This window comes from Alternaria postmessia, assembly GCF_024291825.1.
Source record: "Alternaria postmessia strain BMP 2775 chromosome Unknown scaffold_36, whole genome shotgun sequence".
Lineage (NCBI taxonomy): Eukaryota > Fungi > Ascomycota > Dothideomycetes > Pleosporales > Pleosporaceae > Alternaria > Alternaria postmessia.
In genome coordinates this window covers 15,552-42,885 of record NW_026260109.1, presented here as the reverse complement: position 1 = coordinate 42,885, position 27,334 = coordinate 15,552, and the positions used below count along the sequence as shown (strand labels likewise).

General features: G+C 51.8%; 10 protein-coding genes across 10 annotated transcripts; 5 read left to right on the top strand and 5 right to left on the bottom strand.

The window, feature by feature from the left end:
• Positions 1–629: 629 nt before the first annotated feature.
• On the bottom strand, positions 630–2,123 carry J4E82_006253 (uncharacterized protein; the record flags this gene model as incomplete). The annotated part of the gene is made up of 2 exons (XM_051732510.1): positions 630–1,763; positions 1,818–2,123. 2 exons carry the CDS (start codon positions 2,121–2,123, stop codon positions 630–632), a joined length of 1,440 nt encoding a protein of 479 aa, XP_051587656.1.
• A 1,207-nt stretch (positions 2,124–3,330) lies between these two features.
• On the bottom strand, positions 3,331–3,989 carry J4E82_006252 (uncharacterized protein; the record flags this gene model as incomplete). The annotated part of the gene is made up of 2 exons (XM_051732509.1): positions 3,331–3,764; positions 3,824–3,989. The coding sequence occupies 2 exons, from the start codon at positions 3,987–3,989 to the stop codon at positions 3,331–3,333; spliced, it is 600 nt and encodes a 199-aa protein (XP_051587655.1).
• Positions 3,990–5,231: 1,242 nt separating this feature from the next.
• J4E82_006251 (uncharacterized protein) lies at positions 5,232–6,994 on the bottom strand (the record flags this gene model as incomplete). The annotated part of the gene is made up of 2 exons (XM_051732508.1): positions 5,232–6,925; positions 6,991–6,994. The coding sequence occupies 2 exons, from the start codon at positions 6,992–6,994 to the stop codon at positions 5,232–5,234; spliced, it is 1,698 nt and encodes a 565-aa protein (XP_051587654.1).
• A 680-nt stretch (positions 6,995–7,674) lies between these two features.
• Positions 7,675–9,716, top strand: J4E82_006250 (uncharacterized protein; the record flags this gene model as incomplete). Its single annotated transcript, XM_051732507.1, has 2 exons — positions 7,675–8,176; positions 8,341–9,716. The coding sequence occupies 2 exons, from the start codon at positions 7,675–7,677 to the stop codon at positions 9,714–9,716; spliced, it is 1,878 nt and encodes a 625-aa protein (XP_051587653.1).
• A 2,112-nt stretch (positions 9,717–11,828) lies between these two features.
• On the top strand, positions 11,829–13,205 carry J4E82_006249 (uncharacterized protein; the record flags this gene model as incomplete). Its single annotated transcript, XM_051732506.1, has 1 exon — positions 11,829–13,205. One exon carries the CDS (start codon positions 11,829–11,831, stop codon positions 13,203–13,205), a length of 1,377 nt encoding a protein of 458 aa, XP_051587652.1.
• Positions 13,206–13,609: 404 nt separating this feature from the next.
• J4E82_006248 (uncharacterized protein) lies at positions 13,610–16,207 on the top strand (the record flags this gene model as incomplete). Its single annotated transcript, XM_051732505.1, has 2 exons — positions 13,610–15,758; positions 15,822–16,207. The coding sequence occupies 2 exons, from the start codon at positions 13,610–13,612 to the stop codon at positions 16,205–16,207; spliced, it is 2,535 nt and encodes an 844-aa protein (XP_051587651.1).
• Positions 16,208–16,688: 481 nt separating this feature from the next.
• On the bottom strand, positions 16,689–21,764 carry J4E82_006247 (uncharacterized protein; the record flags this gene model as incomplete). Its single annotated transcript, XM_051732504.1, has 1 exon — positions 16,689–21,764. One exon carries the CDS (start codon positions 21,762–21,764, stop codon positions 16,689–16,691), a length of 5,076 nt encoding a protein of 1,691 aa, XP_051587650.1.
• A 583-nt stretch (positions 21,765–22,347) lies between these two features.
• On the top strand, positions 22,348–22,933 carry J4E82_006246 (uncharacterized protein; the record flags this gene model as incomplete). The annotated part of the gene is made up of 3 exons (XM_051732503.1): positions 22,348–22,494; positions 22,549–22,860; positions 22,907–22,933. The coding sequence occupies 3 exons, from the start codon at positions 22,348–22,350 to the stop codon at positions 22,931–22,933; spliced, it is 486 nt and encodes a 161-aa protein (XP_051587649.1).
• A 731-nt stretch (positions 22,934–23,664) lies between these two features.
• On the top strand, positions 23,665–24,911 carry J4E82_006245 (uncharacterized protein; the record flags this gene model as incomplete). Its single annotated transcript, XM_051732502.1, has 4 exons — positions 23,665–23,851; positions 23,916–24,372; positions 24,426–24,644; positions 24,695–24,911. The coding sequence occupies 4 exons, from the start codon at positions 23,665–23,667 to the stop codon at positions 24,909–24,911; spliced, it is 1,080 nt and encodes a 359-aa protein (XP_051587648.1).
• Positions 24,912–25,518: 607 nt separating this feature from the next.
• On the bottom strand, positions 25,519–26,971 carry J4E82_006244 (uncharacterized protein; the record flags this gene model as incomplete). Its single annotated transcript, XM_051732501.1, has 4 exons — positions 25,519–25,770; positions 25,832–25,967; positions 26,015–26,746; positions 26,847–26,971. The coding sequence occupies 4 exons, from the start codon at positions 26,969–26,971 to the stop codon at positions 25,519–25,521; spliced, it is 1,245 nt and encodes a 414-aa protein (XP_051587647.1).
• Positions 26,972–27,334: the final 363 nt, after the last annotated feature.

Below are 27,334 nucleotides of genomic sequence, written 5' to 3'. Positions count from 1 at the left end.
CGAATGGAGTGAAGAAACATGATGGCGGCGGATGCGAATTCATCTTATACTAGAACAGCCACTGCTGCAATGCGCCTGGAACGATTCTGCATGGTGGGTCAAATTTGGGCGGGTAGCCGGTTCCTTGAGAGAGCATTGTTTCATGAAACCATGAAACGCCATCCTGGAGATCATTACAAGGGCAAAGATACCTCGGAAACAGAACGACTTTAACCGTTCCGCTGGTCTGACGAACGACAAGTCGACGAACAGTGGGCTGATGCGGCGCAGAGCAAAGCAATGATGTTACCTGTGGATAAGGTGCCACAATGCGACGTGACAGTAGGTCCGACATCCAGGTTCGAAGCTTCATGCGGGATCCGTGCGACCGGGGTGCCAAGCGCTAAGCCTGTCAGAGGTAGATGTCAGCTAACCTTTTTAGGAACAAACACCATGCGAACAGACGATTGTATGAAAGCCACCGGTTATCAAATGCTTCATGTTCCTTCGCTCAACAAATGGCGCCACATCACCGACAGGTTAAAGTACTCAAGCATTTCAAGCATTTCAAAACATTCTTGTATTGACTAGGTCATGATCGTCAATTTATTTCATCTATCTGATCTCCCACCATCATCCACATGGTCATATCATGACTTGTAGACATGCATGACGTGTGGGTTGCAGTACGCAAGAAGACCGGTCCTGCCCCATTCGCCGCCGATTCCAGATTCCTTGTGTCCTCCAAATATCGCTTGTGGTGTCGGCTTCTCCCATGAGTTTACAAAGACTGAGCCGGCTTCGAGGCGACGCGCAACCTTCTGTGCCTGCTCGACGTCCTTGCCCCAGACACAAGCACCAAGACCGGTGTTTGTGTTGTTGGCGCGTGCAATGACTTCCTCAAGATCGGACCATGGCTGTGTGGGCACGATGGGACCGAATGGCTCTTCTTGGATGATGCGGGAGTCGTTTGGTGGGTTGTCGATGATGGTTGGCTTGATGAAGTAACCCTTTCCGCTGCCGACGTCGGGCTCACCAGCGGCGAACTTGTAGCCCTTGGCTTTGCTGTCGCTGAAGTATTCCTTCACGCGCTCGTACTGCATCTGATTCTGAACAGGTCCGAGCAGGTTGTCGCCGTCATCTGGACCTCCAATCTTGATGGACTTGGTGAAGTTGACCATCTCTTCAAGGAACTCCTTGTAGATGGAGTCGTGAATGTAAATTCGCTTGGTAGCGACGCATACTTGGCCGCTGTTCTGGAAGGCACCCATGACGATCTCGGGTGCTGTCTTCTTGATGTCGACATCAGGAAGAATGATGGAGGCATCGTTGCCACCCAGTTCGAGTGTGACGCGCTTGAGGGTCTTTGCAGATGTCTCCATAACCTTCTTTCCGGTAGCGATAGAGCCGGTAAAGCTGATCTTGGCAATGTCGGGGTGCTGGCACATCTGAACACCGAGCTCGTTGTTGCCGCCAACTACTTGGAGAACGCCTGGTGGCAGAATCTCCTGAGCTAGCTCGACAAACTTCAAAGCCGTGTAAGGTGTAAAGGGTGAGGGCTTGACAATGATGCAGTTTCCGGTCATGAGAGCTGGCGCGACCTTTCCGGTGCTCAAGACGAGAGGGAAATTCCACGGGCAGATGGCACCGCAAACACCGAGAGGCGTGTACTCTGTGTAGATTGTCTTCTCATCATCCTCAAACTTCTCAGATGGCACATCAAGTGTCAAGTGGTGACCGATGAATCCAGCAACGGCACCAACCTCGATGGCAGCGAATTTTCTCTGCTCGCATGTTAGCACAACGCTCGGAATATTCTAGTGATTGTTGCAACGTACCGGCTTGCCAGACTCTTTGCACAGTAGGTTGACGAAGTCATCGTTGTGTTGCTGGTATGATTCCACAATCTTGTTGAGCAGCTCCTTCCTCTTCTCAATCGGGGTATCTCTCCATGCGGGGAACGCCTTCTTCGCAGCCGCAACTGCGTCATTCAGGTCTTGCTCGCTCGCAATTGGTACGTCCCAGAGCTCCTGACCAGTCGCGGGATTGATACCATGGTGAATCTTGTCTGAGCTGCGCTGCTTGCCATCGACGATGTTATAGAACGTCTCGAAATCGAGGGTTGAGACTTTTCCCGGAGACATATTGGTGTTTAATGTAGTAGGCTATGGAGATATGATGATGTAGGTATTGGTTTGTCCGGTATGGGCACGACGGGTGAGGGTGCCTTTAAACAAGTCGAGTCGCCACATTCGTGCGACTACCTCGCTGCTTGCCTCATCCTCGGTAGTCAATACGCTTGCTGTATGGTGGCACATTCTTGGTGGGTTTGTAGCATCTGGCTTTTCTTGGCTGCGACCCTCGACCCCACTTGCAGCAGCAGAATCGCGGGGCTCGAGTAGCAGATTAGGCTTGCATCGTCCATTCCCCAGTAAAATCAATTGGCTGAGCTTTTGCGGATTTTAGGGTCGGGGCTTAGCGGGTGGAGGTGTTGCCCAGATGAGCCGGCGATTAGTCCATCACGAGGTCGTCATCATCCGAGGTAGGGTCTTCACGGTACGGGTGATATGCTAAACACCACTGCCGTCTGCCCAGCATCATGTGCATCGGGTGTGTGTACATGCCGCAACACCCCGCCGGAGCCATTTCGGGGTCTTCCGTCGAAAAGTGGATTACTCTCACTAACAGCGGGACCAGCATTTGACATGGCTGGAGCTGGGTTCCAACAGCGCGACTGCAAAAGTCTTGACTAGCGTTCGATGTATCGACTTTCAGACTAGTTTGCCCAGTTTGTGCCCAGTTTACGCCTTTCGCAACGGACGAACCTCTTCCCGAGTACCCTGTGGAATTTCCTTGTGGATCACTAAAAGGTTTCAGCATTATAGTCGAAGCCGGGGCTCCTCGTATCGACCTACCTGGGTATGATGATCACGTTAGTGAAGCGGGTCATGCAGTCTGGCCGCTATCGCCAACGTCTGCATACGTCTTGCTGAGACAACAAGAGATGGGGTCGTGGATAAGCAATGGCAGGGCGATTAGAGCGTCGCGGAAACGGTTTGGGCGATGAGTTGATGTTGAAGGTCTACAAGAATAAGATGTTCTTGTGTCAGCATACGCGCCACATTTTCTGCAGATCTAGGTACGCCGTGGAACGCCTTATTGGTCACAGCGTCATGCGTCGAGTAACATGCAAGTTACACAAATATATGCAGAATTACCGATAAGACGCATATGCACAGTCAACAAAATTGTGAGCTCTCGCAATCAGGAGAAAATTTGATATCTTGACTTGGCACCAAGGACGATCTACAACTACAGGCTCCACCACGATGCTTTCTTACACGTACACTACTAGCATTTTCTCCACTGAACGTACAAATTCGACGTAAAGCGACCCGCCTCGCGCGTTGCAGCGAGCACACCATTAGCCGGTGTAGCAAATGGTGTTAGCGCTACTTCGCTGTTGATGTTGAAAAGGGCATCACCACCGCAGGGTGACCAGACTGCAGCCGGCACGTTATCCTGCTTGTAGTATTTGCCATGGAACGGACCGTCGATGCTGAGTTCTGACGACGACTGGCTTTGCTGACCAGAGACGTAGTACGTTGACTTTACGACACCAGTGACACCACTATCAAGGTCGCCCCAACCGGTGTAGTCCGCGCTGAAGATGGCGAAGGAGAAGCCAGGGGAGAATTCGAGACCGAGGTTGATTTGGCAGTTCTTTCGCGAGTCTTCTGCCGTCTTCCCGGTGCCGACGCGGGCTGTGAATTGTTGGTTGAAGTCTGCATGTGATAATCAATACGAGAACGAGGATGAGTAAACCAGTGTAATGGAGGCTTACAGATGGGCAAGATGCCATTGTCAGTCCAGTTGATATCGATACTGCCTTGGGGGCAACCCGAGCCGCCAGAGACGACTTTAGTGATCTTGAATGAGTCGGGTGCTTGATTAGTCGGAGCAGCGATCGTTGTCGCCGCAAGGGCTATGGCGGTAAGTGTGTACTTCATCGCGGTGGTGTCTCAGCCTTGTTTCTGACAAACTGGGAAAAAATTAAACAATGTGGTAAGCGAATGCTAGATGATGATTTTCTGGTCAAAGTGTAGTGCTGCTATTCACCAGAGCAACTGTGGGCCACGACCATCTTATATGCCCACGTATTGTCCGAGTACGAGACCTAGAACGCAAGCAGTACATTCTTCACCACACATACTCTAGGAAGCCCTTTGTAAAGACCATAGAGTCTTGTGGCCGGTAGGAGAAGTTTGCTCATTGGCCACATACTCGTGGAGGACGGCGATAGATGGCCACTCGCTACCAACCGGAAACCTTGCATTCATTTGCTGTATTGCTAGTTCGGACATGGCAACGAAGCTGGTAAGGTTGCCATGTTCCTGATATGAGATCTGCCCGTCGATATTGCTCGTAGACTTCTTTACGAGACAGCCGAGAAGCAAGCGAGAACGATAGCCGTCGAATGCAGGGCAATCATGCTCTAGAACATGTCGAGTCTGGGGTAGGGTGAAGACGATTGAGAAAACTCCAATCCAAAAATAGTCATTGTGGAAATTATTGTAGCGTGACAAGTACTAGGCGGGTGCGGCAGAGGCAAATGTTGTATATATTAGATTGACAGACCCGGTCGAGGTCACGAACCAGAAGCGCGACGGCTGATTATGGGCTGGGCTTTCTGGGGAAGCTTTAAGGTTTTAGCGAGCGAGTGAGATTCTTAGACTTGTTTTGACTAACGGAACGGACATGTGTATGTGGGCAAAAGTCGTTGTTCTAGAGTTCGTATGGCTCATCAATGGCAATATAGGTAGTGCTCGTTGTTTGTCCAGTGTCATGTTGTGCGTGGTACTCTTGGGCCGAAAGGTGAGCAATGCTGGTACTAGTGCACTGTAGTCCAGGATACGCGTCGGGTAGGAGGCGACGAGATAAAGGGTCAAATGGTTATTGTAGGTGCATGATCTGGATAAATAGATTGGGAAGTCGCGACAGGGCATGAGCGTCCAAATCGGTACATCCGGGAGCCGATAAGACAAGAAGCATCAGGTAGTAGGTTCAAGAATAATACAATATGATAATTGTATGCAGCAGTAATGTCGCTATGTAGCCCTGGTATCTCCCTTTCCAAATGATCCCAAAGCCGCTTCCGTGATCTCCTGAACACCGTTGTAATACATTACGTTAATGAAAGTGTTGCGCCGAATCTATGCTGAGGTATCGTGATAAAACAAATCGCTTATTGATCAAATGGGAAAGACCTTGCGGAACACACGCCGCCACTTTGGCACATTTTCTTCTTCTTCTTCCACGTCACTAGCAGGCGCATGACGGGGACCAAGCATAGCCAATGCTCGTTGCCGTGCCCATTCTCGTCTGTTATGAGTAGGACTACAGTCTTGTGGATTTTGTGAAGTTGGTGCACTGGCCGGCTGAGGTTGTGGTGGGGCATCAGGTGGCGGCGTAGTGGCCATCTCGATATCATGTGGTCGTGACTGCGTCCGCTCAGGTGCGCTGAAGATACGTCGACCAGAGATAGCTCCGCCTATCCTGTTGCCAAGCGACCCAAAAGCGGCCGCTGGGCGCGCTAGTGAAACTGGCACTGTTGAGGGAGGTGTGGATACGGAACTTGGTTGGGTGTTTGCTGTATGAGCACTGCGCGCTCGCATGCGATTTATATGGCGCTCTCGCCGTACCATGACGTTGGTAATATTGACCGGACAAGCACCTGTAGGCAATACAGTTTGTTTGCACATGGGACATAACGATGAGTGATTGAGGAGGAAGGTATCGATGCACTCAGGATGGAAAATGTGGTGGCACGGAAGCTCGCGCACTTGTGTTTCGTCGACTTCAAAGTCATCCATGCAGATTGGACATGTGGGCTGGGACCATGATGCAGACGTACCAGACGTGGGTACTGTAGGTATCGTGGGTGCAGACGAGTGGCGGAGCAGCTGAGGTCCCTTGTAGCCAGTTTCAGCATCTACGGCGGCGTGTGGGAGATCGTGTGCGTGGTTCGGCGCTTGTGTAGCGGTGGTCTTCTCAGGCTCGTTCGAAGCAGCAGCAGCAGCAACGGCGGGAGCAGTGTGTGTGTGTATGGGTAGTTTGTCGAGAACTTGTTGCGAGACTGTGAGACGCTTGACGCCCAATGCTTCGAGATCGACCTGGCCGTTGAGAACGCGCTCGCGCAGGTCGTTGCGCCGTCTTCGTTGGATGATATGCATGACGAGAGAAGTGATGCTGACAGCCACGAGTAGGACTGCTAAGACGATGACGAGGAAAACCCATAGGCTTGGGAGTTGGCCACCAGAATCAGTACTGACGGTTGCCCACAAGCGCACATAGTCGGTGGAATCGTATATCTGCGAGAGTTGATCGGCATGCGGTACCTGGCTCAAGTTTCCAGAATACTGGTCCAGCTGCTCCATGATGTTCCTCCCCGTCATTGAAGACAGCGCATAGGTGGGAAAGTCATTGGCCGTCTGCCAACTACCGCCATCTTGAAGGTTCCACGCCGCATCGTTGAGCACCGGTGGTTTGGCGTTGCTGTCTCCGGGAAGGTAGGTGAGAAAGGCTTTGGTGGGATGGTTGCGCGCTGCGGTGAAGTATTCGATGGTACACTGCGCCGAGTACCAGGGTGCGACGGCGATGAGTGCGTAATCCTTGTCGGACGGGAGATTGGCTATCCGTGTCGCATTCTCGAGGACGTAGTCTGCCTCCTGTTGCTTGCAGCCAGATGTGTAGACATCAGGTACGTAGAGTATGCCGTAGGGGTCTTGGTTGCCGTCGACGCCTTTGGTGGACAAGGTCTGGATGTTGTTGAGGATGCGGTACTGGAACGAGACGGAATCGTTGAGTGTAATGAACTGGTTGTTGTCGTAGTCGATGCGAAGAGGGTCCGGGAAGTCGATGGTAAAGATACCAATCCTTTGGGCAGCTGTGCGACAGTCAGCGTGCGGTCAGCGAGTTGGTGCCAACGGGCGGCAAAGTGGTGTGACGTACACATGGTGGGCGACACTGGACGATTACACAGGGGCCGCTAATGTGAGCCAACTACAATTCATTGCCGGCAGTCGTGTGGGAAGGCAGTGTGGGCGCAAGCAGGAGGGTATGCAGAGGAAAGAAGAGAATGGCGTGGCTGTGGGTGGTTGCAGCGGTGGTTGTAGAGCGGGAGCGGGTGGCTAGGAATGAAGGCTGGTCGGCTTCGTCAACACTGCCGCCCCTCCCGGATGAGAATGGAGAAGCGCCGAGCTTAGCAAAAAGCTTGTTTCCCTGGCGCGAACAGGAGATTGCGTCAAGAAGGGCAGCATAGGATGGATGCAGGCCCCACTGGACTGGACAGTTGGAGAGGATGCCGTTGTGCATGAATAGTGCCCTGCTCGTCGGTAATGACGTTGACATGGTCGTATCGCAGACGGCACGCCTTTCGCGACCTTGGCGTCTGTCTTCAGGGCTAGCACGAGCCAGTTCCCCAGACGGCGAACAACACCAACAAACGAATGCGCCGGCGATGCGACAATCCAAGACGCCTGCTACCATCCTGCTGCATACCTGCCCTTGGCTAGTCTAGCGCCTGCGACATCTCTCTGCCAGCTCTCAGACGTCGGCCGCCCATCTCGCGTCGTGGACGCGACTGACTTTCTCCCCCGCATTCCATAGCGACGACGACGCTCGTGGACGCGCAATATGGCGCCTCCAGGCGTGAGCAGCAAGGGCAAGGCGACCAAGCCCGGCAAGCCCTCGCAAGCACCGCGCAGCCGAAACACAACGCCGCTGCCCAACGTACGCACTTCGGTCGAGCCTTCTTCCTCTTCGTCCTACTTTGGAAACCGCCTGAGCTCCTACCTCAGAAAGAGCCCCAAGACAGTCGAAGACATACTCGATGGGGGCGCCAACGGCTCTTCCATTCCGACCGGAAAGCTGTTGTTGTCCATGCGCGACGACATCGAGAAGACTGTGCTGAAGAACGTCGAGTCACGCTGCGTGCAGTCCGAAGGTGCGCTGCGGGAACTCATGAACAACAAGAAGAACCGGGCGCCGCGTGAAAGGGAAAAGGACAAGGATGGCGAGGAGCGCGAGCGCAAACATAAGCTCAAGAAGGTGAGCAAGAAACACGACGAGGACGGGAAGCATCCGCCTGCGACCGGTGCCCACGGCCTGGCCAGGCAGGACGGCGGTGACGGCAAAGGTGAGTTTGATACCAGGCAATCACATTTCCCTTGGGACTTTACATATACGATCCCTCCTCGTATACACTACTTCGAATACCCTCCAACATGGCTCCTTCCCAACAGCAGTTGATCGTCAAGCTCAACATGAGAGGACTTCACAGACATCTAACCACGTCTACAGACAACTCCTCGGCCATCTCATCGCCAATATCGCAAGCCCCGCCCTCCGCTGCTGGCAATGGGCCGGCGGATGCTCCCTCGCCCAGTGGCTCTGATGTCTCTCACCAGCCCGCCCCTGCCCCAGCCGTACCGCAATTCCAGACTTTCGGTCCTGACCCCGCCAAATTCGATGACCCTACCGTATACCATATACGCGAGGTTACACCAGGCATGTCGATTGAGGAGAGAAAGGAGATATACTGTGTCGCCGAATTCCCCAAGCACGATCTCCGTGACAGGATAGCCGGTTCACCACCAGCAAAGGACTTCTCCAATGCCAAACCGCCGTCACAGGTCAATGCCACCGTCTTCGCCAACTACGTTGAACCATACATAAGGCCGCTCACCGAAGAGGACGTGGCATTCTTGAAGGAGCGCGGAGACCGTATAGCGCCATTCGTGCTGCCTCGACGCGGCCAGCGACACTACAAGGAGATATGGGCCGAGGAAGATGGCTCTATGCACATAGACTCGAATGACCAACGACCACCACCCAACGTCCCACGTGGAGCAGCAGAGGACATCTCAGACGACGTGCTTGAGACAGATCAAGTGTCTACAGGGCCCCTCCTGTCGCGTCTCCTAGCTACATTACGACCAGAGGGACGCGGTAATCAGAGCGGCCAGAGCGAAACTAATGGAGTCAATGGAGACGCCATGGATATTGATGAAGGCGCAGGTGCGCCTGCAGACACGGCCAACACGAATTCGATACCCGCCGCCGCCCAACTTCCCGACCTCGTTCAGCCGGGCTGGAAACCTCCACCACAGACTGGCCGCACCGACTATGTCGGCATGGAGGACCGCGTACTAATGGAGCTGAAGCACTTTGGCCTGATCTCCGAAGCAGACGCAGAGTCGCAATCATACGATTCTCATTTCGATGACGAAGTAGCCCAACGCCTCCGCTTTCTACAAGAAGAACTCCGCAAGCAGTCCATCATCAATGGCGCACGAAAACAACGCCTTCTCGAGCTCACAGAAGAGCGCATAGCTCAGCAAGAGTACAACACTATAGCCGACGATCTCGACAACCAACTCAACGCCGCCTACCTCAAGCGTAACCGCAATATTGGCAAAGGCAAGAAACAAAACAAGCGGCCGGGTGGTGCAGGAGGTGGAAGCCATCCAGTGGCTAACGCTGGCATTTCGAGGCCGGGCGTGGGCGAGCCAATTCGCACTCTTATGGAAAGAAGACAACAATGGATCAACACGATAGGACCTGTTGTCAACTACGGAAAGACTGGTTTGCCAACCGAGACCATCTTCGGGGAAGAGAAGATGAAAGAGCTGGAGAACAGGGAGGTGGAGATCTGGAATACAGAGGCCGATGAGTAGGTTTCCCGGCACGTGCAAACTCAATTGGAGCAGGATGATGCTAGGCGTAGGGCTGAAGCGTCGGCCTTGTTGAATGCACATCCAACTGTTGAAAATGACGATACTTGATGGCGCAAAACAGACACACCCAGGTGGGAATTGCCTGTGGTCAGTCTTTCGGGCATAGCACGGCGTAAAGGTATCAGGATCACACATGTGATCTGAGGTTATTGATTGGACTTGCATAAGACTGTATTCAAAAGTCAGGCGTTAACAGGTTGGCTAGCCTCTGGACATTTCAGAGCCGCTATCTTACCTTTTTCGATTGAACACTACCCATGGCTATTTGCTCACCAGCTTCCCACGTGTATAGATGACGCATGCATGCAGTTCACGAGATTGGTGAATATCGAAATCGCTTCCAACCATCAAGATAGAAACCTGGCTGACCACGTTTTTAACCGGCGTCAAAAGATGGTTGCGGCGTGCGTATTGGGGCTGTGTCAAGACTCTTCGAGCGAGCGAATGACAGTAGGGTGCTCGCTTATGCTTTTGGAAGCTACCCACTTGCGTTGACTCAATGGGGTTTGTGAACTCGACATGGCAACTCAGATCTATCTGACCTGATGATCGATTCAGGTCAGGACGCACTATTGCTATAGAAGTCAAGCTTTGGGCCATTGATAGTTTCTACGATAAATCCTATGGACGAATCGGTAACGCTGTTAGGTTCCTAACTACTACAAAGTCAACTGAGTTGTTGATTATTCGTTGTATGGAGGTTGGAAAGCCCCGTTATGCGACGTGTGATTGGATAGCCTGTCTCCACGGTCAGACACCACGGACTCATGAATCGTATCTCTTCAAGCCTGATCCGCAGAGCCGCATCTAATCTCTCCCAAGACCCTCGATTGGGAAGTAAGGTCGTCCTCTTTAGGTTATCTGATCCATGGACCAGTATCACGACCTGCATATAGCAACGGATTGCTTCGCCCTGCGCAGTAACGTTCGCAAGTGGACAGAAAATACACATAGACTTACCACCTTGGTGTAAGTGTGCCAGGGCTTTCTAGCGATATGCAGGATAATGTCTGTAGGAGCATGATAGAGACGCGCAGGCGGTAGGAGGGTGTGCTGCCCAGTGACATGGGAAGTTATTTTGAGCTGCAGGCGGTGCTTGCCCAATTCGGCTAGCAGAACGCTAGCCGTGGGGAAATCAGGGAGGGCAGTCCTACACTGCACGATCGATCAATCGAACGAACAACGCACAGGTACCTGGATACCTTCCGTTCCTTCTTATTCTTCAAAGTATGCCATGCACTTGAGTTACCTGTACGGTACTTATTGAACACTGTACTCGCTACTTGGGGAGCGGGTGCGGCAGCTTATCGCAATGGTGAGCGCACTCAGAATACTCAAAACGACACACAACCACCATAACTGCCTTCACTTCGGTTGCCGTCCGCTTTGGATCTCTTACCTTGGTAACAGACTATCCAGAAAACGCTGAAAAGTAGGTTATGCAGGTCTGTAAGCACAGTGAGGCTGACACATCGGCCGCTCATTGGACGTTGTGTCTGCACAGATACCAAAACATATTTTCTCTCGCACAGCCCGCCTTACACCTGCATGAGGCATGAACTATTCTGCGCAATCCTCCCCACCCACCAATACACCTCAAGAACGTGGAGTCAAGGATCAGGATAGCTGCAGCCGCTGTTGCGGCCAACAAGCATGCGTTATGCAGTGAACAGACCTTATTGAGGCATGTGTAGGTGGCTTGACGGGTAGCAGGGTATGAGGGCTGAGACATGCGGGTGCGCTAATCATGGCAGATGGTAATACTGCGATGTAGGTCTATGCAGCAGATCCAAGATCTAAATCTTACCTACACCACAGTGATGGATCCGGGTAAGGCAAGTATCGTAGGATGCTGGTTAATATATAAAGGCGGTGGAGTGCTCGAGAGCTGGACTTGGCTACACATGGCTGGTAGTACAACGCTCAGCTTACTCTCTACTCGACACCGACTCTTCGAAAGAGGCTGCATAGTCGACTATAATGTCTATTGCATCACGGCCGTTTCTTTGGCGTTCACCAGTCATAATCGATAACAAAAAAACGTCACTCAACATGTCTTCACCTACATCAGCACCGAAGACATCCACACCTAGGAAAATCAACAACCTGAAGCTCAGAGCTTCATGCGACTCTTGCGCTGCGTCAAAAGTCAAGTGCAGCAAAGAGCATCCGATCTGTGCACGATGCTCCGTCATCAACTCGACATGTATATATGGTGTTTCGAGAAAACACGGAAAACCAGGCCGGACGAGGAAGAGAAACGCAGACGGAACTCCGTTCGTCAAAGCCGCGAAGCAGTGTCTATCTCCAGGGAGCAGCGAGTTCAGTTTGTTCAGCCTCCAACCGGAACCTACCCTTCAACAGACGGATCTAGAAATCGCATCGAATTGGGCCTCTGACTGGTCGCCTACACCAAGCTTGTCAGCCACTCCAGGCTTCGAGTTCGAAACTGTACCAGAATTATCATACGCAAGCGACGTTCATTCAGACACGACCCATATTGATAATACTGTTCTACCAACACAACCAGCTCGACCAGGACCAGGATCGACCATCGAATTAAACCGTCTCTTCCGAGACCCGTTCACAGAGGAGCAAACAGCGCAATCTGACCACTCTAGTTGGCAAGCTCTTAGAGAATACATAGGCGGCAATGACATAAACCCCATGGACTATTACTCGACCGGCCCAAAGAACGCAGAGCATCTACGTTCCGTCTCTTCCGTCTCCATACCATATAGCCCGATCAGTCAAGCTACAGGGACGAATGATGCAATGGCACCATATTTCAACTCCTCGATGGACAACTTTCATTGCTGCTATACATCGGCCTACTCAATCCTTGATACTCTGAGGCACGTCAGGCATACACATCCGGCATTTACCAAGGGTCCGTTCGAGGCTGTTCTCCTGACTTCTCAATCAGCCATAAGGAACGTTTTGGAGCTTCTTAATTGTCCTTGCTCGTCAGATCCACACCTCGCTATGCTATACTCAAGTATAACATCCAAGATTCTGACCTGGTACCAGACTGCCGCTGGTGTACACCCTCCTGTCCAATCCAGTACCTTGGTATCAGCATCGTTTTGTTGGAGCAACAGCCAGTCATTACGCTCTTCGCAGCCTGCTTTTCCAACTCCATCTGTGCCGAGCATCATTAAGGGTGAGAGCTTCGATCCGTACGTGCAGCAATCTCAGCATCAACACTACGACTTTGAAGACCTTGAGCAGCAGAACTGCAGAAGACAGGTGATATTGCTTGAGCTACAAGGTTGTGAACAACTCGTCAGGGCACTAGCTAATTGGGGAGGGAATAGCGCGGCCTGCGAGCAAGCAGAGCACCTGTATAACATACTAGGCAGATGGTTGAAGACCGAGCTACACAAAACAGTCAAAGGCATCGAGAGCAGGAACTCTCAGTCGGGTTGAGGTGCTCCAACGGAATGAAGTTATGAATTGAACGAGGGGATGCATTGTAATCATCATGCTTTCAGGTGGCTGGTAATTGTCAGACTCGATAAATAGTAATCATAATCAAACAATTCTGAATTTGCGAAGCTATAGCATCGGTGAAGCTTATTCTGGTCTGTTCTCGGCGTATAGTTCAAGAACACAATGAAGATAACATTAGTGGCGGTGTTCATGAGCTACTGTGGAGCCACACCCCGGATTACCCCAGTGCACGTGGCACGTTCACATGCCTCGGCTCAAACCGCAGCCAGCCTCATAGCACTTACTCACATGCCAGCCAAGTACACCATTACTAGACCTCCGCCATCGACTTTACGATTGGGAAATGAAAATCTTCCTAGGGAGGATGTACACGGTCAACCATGGCCGCCCAGTCCACCTTACGCCAGCCTCATGACCCTCTCTTAGCACTCTACGACCATTATGCGACGCGCCTCAAGTCCCGCGTCCGCAGCGCTTCGAAGGTCACGAAGCTTCTGACTACCATCACCCTTCTACTCACCATAATAGGCGCAGGATATGGAGGTACCCGATGGTACAAGAGCCGACATGCAGAGAAAGAGACTGGCCGACGCTTGCTGAGGAGGAACTCCGGACTCAAGAACAAAGACGGCTCCAGGACAATATACGTTCCCTACCGCGACTCGACGTCCAAAGTAGTCATCCATCCCACCAAACAAACCACATTCGATGCTCATCGTAGACTTTTCCTCCAGCCCCCACGCGCAGCCCGCATGGCTGATACCACGTCGAGCGATCCGCAAGCGCCGCCGCCACAAACGAAGCCGGGTCTCAATCTGGCTTTCCTACACCAGTTTCTAAGCCTGTTGAACATCATGATACCACGTTGGAACAGCAAGGAGACGGGTCTCTTGGTCAGCCATAGCGTCTTCCTCATGCTGCGGACATATCTCTCCCTCGTCGTAGCGCGCCTCGATGGAGAGATCGTGCGCGATCTCGTCGCGGGCAATGGAAAGGCTTTCTTGTGGGGTATAGTCCAATGGCTGGGTGTAGGCACATTTTCCTCGTACACGAATGCCATGATCAAGTTCTTGCAGAGCAAGGTTTCCATCGCATTCCGGACACGGCTCACGAGATACATTCACGACTTGTACCTGAACGATCACTTGAATTACTACAAGCTCCAAAATCTGGATGGAGGCGTAGGAGCTGGAGCAGACCAGTATATCACGCAAGATCTGACATTGTTCTGCGCGAGTGCCGCGTCGTTGTATTCGAGCCTGGGAAAACCGTTTGTGGATCTATGCGTCTTCAATTACCAGCTCTACCGTTCTCTGGGACCTCTGGCTTTGACTGGTTTGTTAAGCAACTACTTCCTCACAGCGACAGTGCTACGGAAACTCTCTCCACCATTTGGCAAACTAAAAGCCGTCGAAGGTCGAAGAGAAGGCGAGTTCCGCGCACTGCACTCTCGTCTCATCGCGAACGCCGAAGAAGTCGCTTTCTACGGTGGTGACGAAATGGAAAAGCACTTCCTCGAACGTGGTTTCAAGGATCTTAAACACTGGATGGAAGGCATCTACAGCCTCAAGATCCGGTACAATATGCTCGAAGATTTTGTCCTCAAATACTCATGGTCAGCTTTCGGATACCTCGTTACGTCGCTTCCCGTCTTCTTGCCTGAATGGGGCGGTGCAGGAGGCACACCTGAGCTACCTGGAGGCGAGAAGTCACACCGCGAGCGAAGTCGCATGAAGGACTTCATCACGAACAAGCGACTTATGTTGTCTCTTGCAGACGCTGGCGGTCGTATGATGTATAGTATCAAAGACCTCTCTGAACTGGCTGGCTATACATCCCGCGTCTATACATTGATCAGCACACTCCATCGCGTTCATGCAGATGCATACTATCCTCCGCCCGGTACGCGACCTGAACTTTATTCCGTCTCCGACATTCAAGGCACAGTTCACAAGGGTTTTGACGGAATTCGTCTCGAACACGTTCCAGTTGTTGCCCCAGCCTTGCATCCAATGGGCGGCGAAGAACTCCTAGAGTCTCTGTCCTTTATTGTTCATTCCGGTGAGCATCTTCTCATCACTGGTCCCAATGGCTGCGGCAAGAGCGCCGTCTCACGCATAGTCGCCGGTCTCTGGCCCGCATACCGTGGTCTTGTTAGTCGTCCACGTAGCATTGGCGTAGATGGCATCATGTTCCTCCCTCAACGACCCTACCTCTCCACTGGCACCCTCCGTGACCAAGTCATCTACCCTCACACCGATGCCGACATGAAGGATGCCGGCCGCCGCGACTTTGAACTTTCCCAGGTCCTCGAAGAGGCGAAACTTGGCTATCTACCTGACAGGGAAGGCGGCTGGGACACGAAGAAAGTATGGAAAGACGTTTTCAGTGGTGGTGAGAAGCAGAGAATGGGCATTGCAAGATTACTTTACCATGAACCACGGTATGCGTTTGTGGACGAAGGAACAAGTGCGGTCAGTAGTGATGTGGAGGGCTTGCTCTACGAACGCGCAAAGGCGAAGGGAATAAGTACGTTCTCTAGTTATCTCTTTTTCTCCTTCGATATAACATCGACTGACTTATCGATTCTAGCGTTAATCACAATATCCACCCGCGCATCCCTAAAGCGTTACCACGATTACACACTGACTCTTGGCATGGGTGATCACGGCGATGAGTGGGACTTCCAACGCATAGGTACGCAGTCTGAGAAATCGAGTGTGGATAAGGAGCTCGCAGAGCTGAGGGAGAGGCTGGCTAAAGTGGAGGAGTGGAAAAAGAGGAGAGAGGAGATCGAGGCAGAGTTGAACAGAGTGTGGGTAGAAGCCAAAGATGGAGAAGGCGACGAAGAGAGTCAAGAACTGGCCCCACCGCCATATCTAGAAAGAGAAGAGGAAGACTATGCGATCAATCAAGATGATGGTGGTCAGGAAGAGGCGGTCCAGAGTGGCAGTGAAGACACATCTGCATCTATCTAACAACGTAGAAAAAAGAGATAAATATATTTCTGTTACTGCAACGAGAGCTAGGCAGGCCCTGCATTAAGAGTGCCTCAGCCGTTGATCTTTGTTTGGTGCAAGACACAAAAAAAGAATAGAGAGCGGGCAAAAACATACAACAGCGGGGATTCGCCAGTGGTCACCCACCTGACTACTAATCCGCCGGTATCTTGCTTAACTAGGGCTGAGCGAACGGGAAGCCGTGATCTCAAGATCCTATGGTCGTATGTGACAGTACTGGTCATTTGACCGGTCTATAAACCTCGGGTGTTGGTGTGGTCAGCGTATACCAGAAACAAAATCTGCGGGCAGCATCCGACTTCAACGCGAATGTACAGTTATCTTATTGCTCTTCCTCTCTGTTGAGGAAACGCCAGACCATGCAAATGCTACTACGATTGTACAACTATTAATACATTTTTACGCTTCAATACGCTCGCTAAAAATCAAAGGCCGTCTACTAGTATTTCTTCTTTCGATGCCGTACATGAGGATCCTGCCCCTTCCGATTCCTCTTCTGCCTGTCCGTTGGCGGTCTGTATGGTTCTTTGCCATATTCCTCTCGGTACAAGCTCAGCATGTATTCATCGACGTGTCTGTGTTCCTTTTCGTTGCCGTCAACATCCAGATCTTCGTCCGCTTTAGTGGTAGCTGCGGCTTCAGAGACAGCCCTCGTAGCGTTGAGGCTCTCGTTGAAGTCGACTTGATCTTCCTGAATTTCATCCACAATCTCCTTTTGCGCAATGGAAGCTGCAGTACGATCTTCCGTATCTTCTACGTTGCCCATAACACGTGCGTCGCCAAGGAGTCCAATCTTCTCGCCGAGCACACGTTCCATGGCTGCGCCAGCTTCGTCGGTAGTGTCGATGCCCATATTCTCGTCAAGCGCGTCGCGCCAGGTAACCTTGTTGAACGTGTCTGTGGTGAAGTCACCCTTTTGAATAATGACGTCGTCGAGAAGACGTTTTTGATTGGACTTTCGGAGGATGTTGGCTTCGATGGTGTATTCGCTGACAAACTTGTAGATGTGTACGTCGCGTGTTTGACCGATACGATGGGCTCGATCTTGACATTGCTTGTCCATTGCAGGGTTCCAGTCAAGATCATAGAAGATGACGCTATCAGCACCTGTGAGATTGATACCGAGACCACCAGATCGGGATGACAGGATAAAGCATAGAATGCGAGGGTCGGTATTGAAGCGGTCTGTAAGAATTTGGCGCTGTTCGATCTTGGTAGATCCGTCAAGACGTAGATAGCGATACCCATGGATATTGAGGAACTGCTCGAGGATATCGAGAACCTTTGTCATCTGCGTGAAGATGAGCGCACGGTGACCACCAGCTTGCAGATCTCGTAGTAGCGTTGCAAGACGCTGAAGCTTGCCACAGTCGTATTGAAGAAGACGTTTGTCTGGGAAGGCGATGGATTGTCTAATGCGTGAAGCATGGAAGGGATCTTTTTCATGTGCTGCCTCCGACGATTGGATTAGCTGAACACCGCGTCTGGACAAGGTCAGAGGAGCAAGCTCCTCCGCTGCAACAGCAGGTGTAACACATGTGAAGCGAGTGATGAGAGGCTCCATGGCCTCAGCACGCTGTTCCAATGTAGGGATCATGTCGTGGAAGTGTGTAATTTGTTGATCGTGCCAGTGTGACAACACACGATGGGAGCGTGGTGATCTGAAGCCGAGAAGGCCATGGTGTTGGCGAACAATGTCGTAATGGATTGCCTCCTCTTGCTTCGGTTGCATTTGCGCCTGGCCAAAGCCATGATAATTCGGATGCGTAGTGTGGTGCGTTCGGTACAGGAGCGGCTTAGGTACCTTCTTTCCTTCTGTGATAGCCCCGAACGTGAAATCATACCAATCAACGGTGACCGCCTCGACAATGTCCTTTCCGTATATAGGCATAAACTGAGTACGAGCGCGAGTGAGATTAAGACAAGTTTGCAGGTGATCTCGAACAGCCACTTGCTCTCGCTTGGCCATGGCTGCCATGGTCGATTGTAGTGGGGAGGTACCCTTGTCGGTCGGTTTGTTGATGCGCCGTGTTTGGCGCTCAATCAAGTCTTCTAGAGGCCGTGTGGCACGAATAGGATAGGTACGTCGAGCATGGCCTAATTGAGTCTGTTCCCGTCGCGCAAATACCAGATTCAGAGCGTCTAAGTTTACTTGCTTGTCTTCCATGCCCTCTTGCAAGCGCTTCCGAATGAGGAAGTCCTTGATCTCGTACTGAGCGGCAACCGACTTGGGCATAGCCATGGACGTTACAATAGCTCGCGTTTCGAACAGGTCGGGGTGATTGCAGACTTTTCGTAATGACATTAAGCAATTGATAATCGACATGTAGTTTCCGGAGGACAAGATCTCCTTGGTCGAAGCACGGCCCATGAATCCGTCATAAAGCTGTCGTTGCCGCTTAGAAAGCTTACAGTAGACAACATGCTCATATTTTCCAGGCATTTGCTTCTCAACCTCCGACTTCAGTCGTCGAAGCAGATATGGCCGAAGTACTTCATGGAGCCGTTTGACCACCTTCTGCGCTTCTGCGTCGAGTTGTTGTCTTCCCTGGTCGAGAATCTGCGACGTAGGATTCTTCAACGCTAGCGTGAATTCTTCTAGACCCGCGATGCGACCCTCTCCAGCAAATCCAGCTGGCATCAAGAAATACAGCAACGACCAAAGCTCGTCGATATTGTTCTGCAAAGGCGTACCGGTCAACAGGAGCCGCCGCTCTGTCCGAAGGTTAAGCATGGTCTGCCATCGTTGTGATTTGAAATTCTTGATGTTATGGGCTTCGTCGAGCACCAGGTAGCGCCAGGGCCGCATCTTGAATGCTGCTGCATCCTGGAGGATGAGCTGGTATGAAGTAATGACAACATTGTACATGTCCTTTCCAGTGTTGCGCCAGCCTGAGCGCTTTCGTTTTCGCTCGTTGATGTCGCCATAGTACGTCAAGATCTTGAAGCCTGGCAAGAACTTCTTAAACTCCATCTCCCAATTGAGCATGACGCTAGTGGGCACTACGACTAGATGCGGACCCCATATTTCGCGACGAACAGCAAGGTATGCAAGGAGCGAGATCGTCTGTATAGTTTTTCCTAGACCCATCTCGTCTGCAAGGATACCGTTAGTATCAGACTCGTATAGATTCGCTAGCCAATCTAGTCCGTCGTGTTGGTACTCTCGGAGGGTACCGCGTAGCAAGAACGGCACCTCGGTTCTTGGTGGAGAAGACGTGTGCCGAGATCTAGAAGCACTCTTGGATCGTACTACATCTTCCATTGGAGTTGACTCAGCAATCTCGATGGAAGGAGCCGGCTGTGCCGCAGTGTCCCCATTGACATGTGGCTCATCTACCTCAGCGACGGAATCATGGCCGTTCACACGAGGCTTCTCTTCAGTGGTTTCCGCAGGCGACGGAGCATGACCGTTTGGCTGTTCTATTTGGGGGGACGATTCTTCTGATTTCATGTCGTCAATCGTGGTCTTGGCAGCCTCTTTCAGTTTCTTGATGTCTTTAGGTGCCAAAAAGCCCATCATGCCCAGTTCTTCTTCCTCGCTCTCTTGATCATCGTCATCTTCCGATTCGCCTGCTTCTTCACCATCGTCGTCACTTCCCGAGCCTTCGTTGCTTGACCAAGCCTCGCTACCGGATTCTGAGCCCTTGTCGTCTTCAGAATCTAGCAAAGCATCATCAACCTGATCAAGTTCGATCGTAGCAGGGTCGATGTAACCTGGCTTTTTCTTCTCCTCATCTTCTTCGTTGTCATTGAAGCCGTTGGTATGTTGGAAAGTATTTTCGGGGGGTTCGCTGGTATCTTCGTCTTCAAGATCAGGGTCTGGCGTTGGCGCAGGAGTACCCTCTTCCGCATCAGCCTGCTCATCGTCGTCATCTTCTGAGTTCGCTTCAGCTTCGGAGCTACTCTCTGGAATATCGGGAAGTTGTCCATATTTCTCGCGTAGCTGTTCGGCTGTGAGGTTCGCATCTTCATCCTGTTCGTTTTCTTGTTCGCTATCGGAGCTGGAAGACATAATGTCGTCGTCGTGTTGTTGTTCTGAGGCGTGCGACACCCCGCTTTCAGATTCCATCTCATCGAAATCGCGGTCTTCGCTGACCAGGGAAGATGCGCCATCGCCCGCATTACGGCCACCCAGAATCTCTTGTGCCTGGTTGAACATGTCATCCATAGCCTTGTGTCCGAGCTGCAACTGCTCCTCTTCGTATTTGGCCACACGCTCTTTATCGATCTCAACCTTGACCAAGCCCCACGCGTCCTTGACATCTTTCACAAGCTGCTTGTACCTTGTCACCTGTCGCTCAGTTTCTTCTTGTTCAATCTCATCTTGACTCTTGCGCTTGAACTTGTTCTTCCAGAAGTCATATGCCTCCCTAGCCAGGATCTTAGCCGTCCGCCGATGTGCCACCTTTTCCTCTTTCAGCAGCTTGCCGAAGTGTAGAGCATGCGCCACCACGTGATCCCAATGACCATACTGTGGAGGCGGTTCTGGGGCTGCTTCAGGTGCATACACACTACATCGTGTCTGGCTCAAAACTCCATGCTCAGCAGCTTCGACGATCTGTAAGCGACGCTCGGCCTCCTCCTCAGCCTTCTCTTGTGTTGTCCTGAGCGCCTCTTCGCCGTCTAGTGGGTCGTCCTGCCCTAACCACTCTTCGAGGGATGCGTACTCTGACTTGGGCGGGGCATGTGCGGGATGTCGATTCGGAGGGTCGGGCTTTCGCAGTCGCAGGCGAAGACGAGGGGCGGGCATTGCCGGATTCGAGTCGTCGGGCGATCCATAAAGGCCGGCATAGGGGTCATGTCCATTGGTTTCGGCATCGTCCACGGGTTCGTCACCTAGATCGTCAGTGGGCGCCTGAGCGCCCCTCCGAGAGCGTCCGACCCGCTTGCGCGTGCCTTCGGGCGACCCATTTTGAAGTGCTGGCGATGCGACTGGGGATGTTGTCGCAAGTCCAGATGGCTTCCTCTGGCGCTCAGATTTGCGCGCCGGGGTTACCAAGGACTGTGCAGAAGCCTTCTTCGTGATAGTGGACGGCGTCTTTCCTTTCGGGACAGACATGGGCCCTGAGCCATTGCGCGACTCCCGCTTGACACCATTCTTAGGGGTGCCATTCGTTTGCGTCGTCTTACTAGCCGGTCGTGAATTCCGCTTTACAGGCTCTGGCGTCGGCGGTGCAGTGTCCTTGTTTACACGCGACGACTTTCTGACGCCATTCTCGAACACAGTCGTGGGCCCATCAGCCACGAAAGACTTCCAGGGCGGCGATACGGCGCGTGATGCTGAGCGACGCGGTGTGGCATCTTCGAGTTTCCGCCGCTTTGTCGGGCGCTCAATGACGCCACCATCATCGCCATTTACTGGCGCCAGCTGATCCTCGTCCTTGATCACAGTTGCGCTATCAATCTCGATGCTGTCTCCATTTTGTGTGCTGTCGGATGCGTCGTGGGCGTCGATCGAGTCGCGTGGTGGAATGGAGTCGATGTCGCGATCCGCGGCGGTAACTTCTTCCATTCAGGAAGGGCGAAAGAGGCGGCCTGGGGAGCCTGGAGACCACCCGGCGCGCGGCCAAATCGACATATATCAGCTCAAATTCGGAGTCGCAAGATAGCCTGACGCGTGCTGATAGCGGTGAAGGGGTCAGATTTTAAATATCTGTTCGAGTTGGGATGATGCTGTAATGTGTCGATGTCGTGAGATGTTAAAAACAGAGCCGGCGATAATGTTTGGTAGGGATCACACGCTAAGTACCGGCACGGGCGCGCATGCTATCCCCTCGACGTGAAATACAACAAGATGGTAGTATCTACACTTCTGGATGCTGTGATTGTGGCTGTCTAAAGTCTCCGCAAATTCTCCCAGGCAGGCGTCAGGCTCTTCGGTCGCGTAGACGCCTTTCGTGCTACATATTCATGACCGATTGTGGTAGTACGCAGAGCAGTTGGACCCACTTCTCCGCCAAGCATTACCGGGGTGCCGCAACTGAGCTCATCGCGAACGACACACCAATACTCATATCCACCAACCCCCGGAACAGCGCCACAACGTAAGCAGACACCGAGCACCTGTATCGCAGAGGTACTCACTGCACCCCAGCATGCTTCCCAGGCGCATTGTAGCGGCCCGCCCGCTGGCTCGAGCCATTGTCCCCGCCGTAGCACGCCCACGACCCCAATTCATCCAGATCCGAACCGCCCTTACCGATGCCGAGAAGAGCGCCGTCGAGCTTGCTGACCCGAACCAAGTACGCCTCCGAATTATATGCAAGCAATGAAGGGCGTAGTGCTGATAGTGATAGAATGGCGGCTACATCAACCCTCCTGCTGAGAAGCGAGGAAACCGCGACCCATACGGTGATTACTGGGACAAGCAGGAGCGCCGCAACTATGGCGAGCCTTGCCACGAGGACAACGATATCCTCGGCGTACTAGCCCTGCACGACTACAACCACTTCAGTCCCCAATGGGGTTTCGTCCTGATGGGCACATTCATCGCTACCGTCTTTGGACTTTGCGCAGCTGTTGGCACCGTATACCCCGACAAGCTCAGTGCTCCCAAGACATACCCAGACGGTCTGGAGGCTGAGCTGGGTGGAAAGGGCGCATTGCTGGTGAGTTTATGTTGAGAAGTCGAGGACTATCGCTAACTGTGTACAGGCAAGGAAGCCCGGTGAGGGCTGGTAAATTGTATGCAGATTCAGCTGATATATACAAATGGAATTCTCTATGTCAATTCAATACCCAGTTACCATCCTAGGCTTGCTGATGATGCTTTACGCCACTGCCTGGATTCAAGTGATAGTCTATTACTATTTTTTCTGGTTCGGTGTACTGCCTACTTAAGGACTGTGAAACAGCTTATCAAAACGGACTCCTGAAATTTGACCGCGAGTCCTCTGCAATGGGCCCCATATAGTGGGTCGTGGAACATGCGAAGCCAGGAATATTCCGCCCCATCCCAGGACCTCATAGCGTTACAGCAAACCACTAGTATAAGCACATGGGCCCCATGTATCCCACACTTGACCCCAAGGATTCGAGGGAGCTCAGCACTCTATTCGTTGCGTGTCTTTTCATCCTTGCTTGGTATTCGCTCTGTCGGGTGTCCGCCAGGATGTTTGCCAGGATCTGATTGGTCAATTCTCATATTGTATACAAGCAATCAACATACTCATGTACGGCAGTTGGATTTGGAACCTTCTACAGGCTACAATCCTTCGACGAAACTACTCGACATGGCGAACCGTGAAGATGATGTGGGGTGAGTTCCATGTGGAGACCTTGCTATGGACGTTACCCCTTATATATTGGTAGGCGTATGCGGTACAAGAGTACGCATCTGAACTTCCACATCTGTATTTTACGTTTTTGTCATCCGTAATTGTTAAAGTCATTCACGGTATTTGATCGTCGCCATGTACTGGTCCTCACTTGGGCTTGCACTTACCACTTTCTTCAACAATGTCGCAGCTTCGCCAGCTCACAACCTCAAAGCGCGCCAATTTGCGACAGCTGCAATGCTGCGCTTCCAGTGCTCTCAATTAGTTTACGATCGCATCGACCCACTTGTTCAGCCTGGCGTTGCACCCTCAGCACACATGCGTAAGCAGCATCCACCTGCGGGCTCTACACGAATCCTAAACTAACCCGGCACACCGTTATCCAGACCAGATCGTGGGTGGAAATGCCTTCAACGTGTCTATGCCACCGCTCGACCTCGATCCCAGCACGGAAGCCACATGCACAACCTGTGATTTCGCTGAAGACCTCTCAAACTATTGGACCGCAAACCTATACTTCAAAGCGCGCAACGGTACTTTCCAACGCGTCCCTCAGATGGTTAATTTGGGCCTTCAGGGTAGAGAAGGCGTTACAGTGTACTACATTCCGCCATACGATGGGAAGAGCACCGTCACAGCTTTCCCCAAAGGCTTCAGGATGTTGGTTGGTGATCCAGGATTGAGAGTCCAGGAGGGACAACAAAAGCAGCTTTGCCATCGGTGCTTTACGAACAAAGAACAGGATCCCTTCGGTGGCGCGCCATGTATTGGAGAATTCGATACTGCGGGACTGCCACCAAAGATGTGTGGCGGTGGAATTCGGACGACTATTACGTTTCCGACGTTCGTTCATCCTTCCTACGTATCCTTGTTTTCGATGCTGATGTTGAACATAGATGCTGGGATGGCAAGAACCTCGATTCCCCCAACCACAAAGACCACGTCGCTTACCCAACAACTGGCTCCTTCGAGTCCAACGGTCCCTGCCCAGCGACACACCCCATACATATGCCACAACTCATGTACGAAGTCATGTGGGACACCACCCCTTTCAATGATGCGGCTCTCTGGCCTGATGACGGCTCGCAGCCTTTCGTGTACAGCATGGGTGACGCGTGAGTGATCTGCGAAGATAGTAGGGAAAACGATGCTAAAAACACTATAGAACTGGCTATGGCCAACATGGCGACTATGTCTTTGGCTGGAAAGACGGCGCGCTGCAAAAGGCTATGGATCAACGCTGCTTTGGAAACACCTGTACTGGACTGACGACTCAGGGTGCTGATGTGTCGACAAAGTGCGGGGTGCCGCAAGCTGTGAAAGAGCCGGTCGATGGATGGCTTGATGAATTGCCTGGTGGGCCGGCCGTCACTTACGAGTAACCTGAGCGCAAGTTGTAAGCCATGGAAGAATAATAGTGATTAAAGGAGACCGAACAGACGTGACGCCGCTTCATTTGTGAGCAAGCAGACGTTCGCTTTGTTTAATTTCTATAGAAGAAGTACATACTCCCCAGACCGTCGTAGATCTGGGAAAAGCTTCATACGTTCAAAATCAGTTGCTGTAGTCAAGCTTCAACAACCATTGGTACCACTCTGTTCAACGAAGTGCGTGTCAAAGTCTCTTGCGCCACTAGCCGTGGCAACTTTAGCATGCTCACAGTGGTCCTTTATATATTGTAGATCGGTCGAAATATCTCGACAAGAAGCACAGAATTGGCTATTTGTCTGGAAGAGTCATGAGAAGGAGCCCGAACAAGTAAGGGATTCAACATACCTTGTTACACAAGAAATTCCCGCACGTATTTGAGCAGGCTACTCGTGCACATGCTCCCAACCCGCCATTCACACAGCAGTTTGCACGGTTGAGTGCCCTCAGGTAACCGAGGTTATTATGACAGGACTTAGGGCCTAAGATATCCGTTCCATAATTGCAGTTTAGCTATTCCATGACATTAGTGTATGTCGCAAATAGCAGAAGGGCGAAACATTAAAGACCTACAGTAGACCACTTTGCCAGTGAGCGTGCTTCAGAAGGTTCGAAAAGATCAGGAAAATCGCCGGGTTTCAAATGCCCCATCTGTTGGTTCACAGATTTTGCATCACCTGTGAATGTGACGCCAGGAAATCGTGGATCATACACCGTCATGTTGACGAGGACCAGATCGTCCAGGGACCATCGGGCGGCGAGACTCGTGTAAGAGCCGTTCTCCTCGGGGATTGCAACTGCGTTGATCATGACCTGTTCGTACAGATTGGTATGAATGCTATGAGATAGCTAGAGAGAACAGGAAGCTACTTACAGTGGATATACTAAGGCATAGAGTCGCGAGCACAATCTTCATGTTGGCAAGGGGCTTTTGATAGTCTAGTTGATGTTGGTGGGCAGTAGTGTGCTCGTAGGCTGGGCTGATGGTGTCTGAATTTGAGTGGTGCAGGCTGAAGATATCCGCAAGGAGAACATGCAGCAGGACGAGACCTAATACCTTGCCCTGGCAGGCAAAGGTTCCATCAGATACCTCATTCTCTCGGCAGCGTCATCATCAGCCAACTTTTGTCTCTCTGGGTCCATCTCTCCCTCTTCATCTGAATCTTCACGAGCTGTCTCCTCCTCCTGCCTCCTTCTCGCCCTTTTCCCCAACCTTGATTTCCTGTTCTTTACGAAAGGTCTCATCTGTCGCGATTCCGGCTCCGGCCCGAGATCGTGAACATGGAACAAGTTACACAGCTTCCCTTTCATCTCGTTCAGCCATTCCATGACTTCGACTTCGGACCGGTCTCCCGAGAACGGCACAATCTCATCCTCGTTTGCGGCAGTCAAGCAGTTCATCATGAATTCTTTTGGGAGGTCGTCCTTCCATTCTTTCATTTCCTGCTTCGTTCCAATGTACACGATGACATCGACGATGAGACTTCGAAGAGATGAGTCCGAGCTGGTGGCCTCGTATATGTCTGAGATATACTTATACGGCATTCGATCTGGATTGTCGACAATGCGGAGGAAGAACTCGTTCAGGGCTGCGTTGCGCAGTGCATCGATCTCAAAGTCTTTTGCGAATTCAAAAATGTCGATCAGTGTGCCGAAAGAGAAACGTCGGTCCATCGTCTCATCTGAGTCCAGACGATAGAGGTTACCGGTTTTGAGGAATTTCAGAAAGATGCGGAAGAGAAAGGGCGAGCTATTGGGAACGATGAAGAACTCTGATGTTCCATGTAGACTGGGGTATGTCAGTGTACTTTTGTAAGGTTAAACATGTATAATAGTGCAGTGGATGCCCCCACGATGAAGTGCTGAATGACGCGATGATAAAAACTTACTGATCATTGAAGTAGTATGATATAAGGCGCAGGTACCTTAGAGGCGCTTCGAGCACTTCGGTATCGCTACCACTCCCTACTTCCAGCGACACGATCTCGGGGGCACACCGTGATTCAGGGTACATATAGGGGTCGCTGCAGGGTAAGTGCGAGCTCGACATCGCACTTCAAATATAGATGCAGTGTTGATGGAGGCGTGCATGAGGGTACTGAGGTAGCGAGGGAGAAGACGAAGTCGCAACGGAAAACATAAGTCCAAAAAGCGTTAAAGTGGGGTTGCCTTGACAAGTGCAAACGGCCAAGTGAAGGTGAAGAAACCCATTGCCAGACAGGTATATGTAGAATTGTACTAGAGAAGTCGAAAGGGAAAGTATAGAGAGGCGAGACAGCGTGTTCTTATTCACACGGAAGGAAGACACGAAAGCAACATCCGGTATCTAACATAGGATGATAATGCATTTACACGCACATATCCCACAGTTAATGCC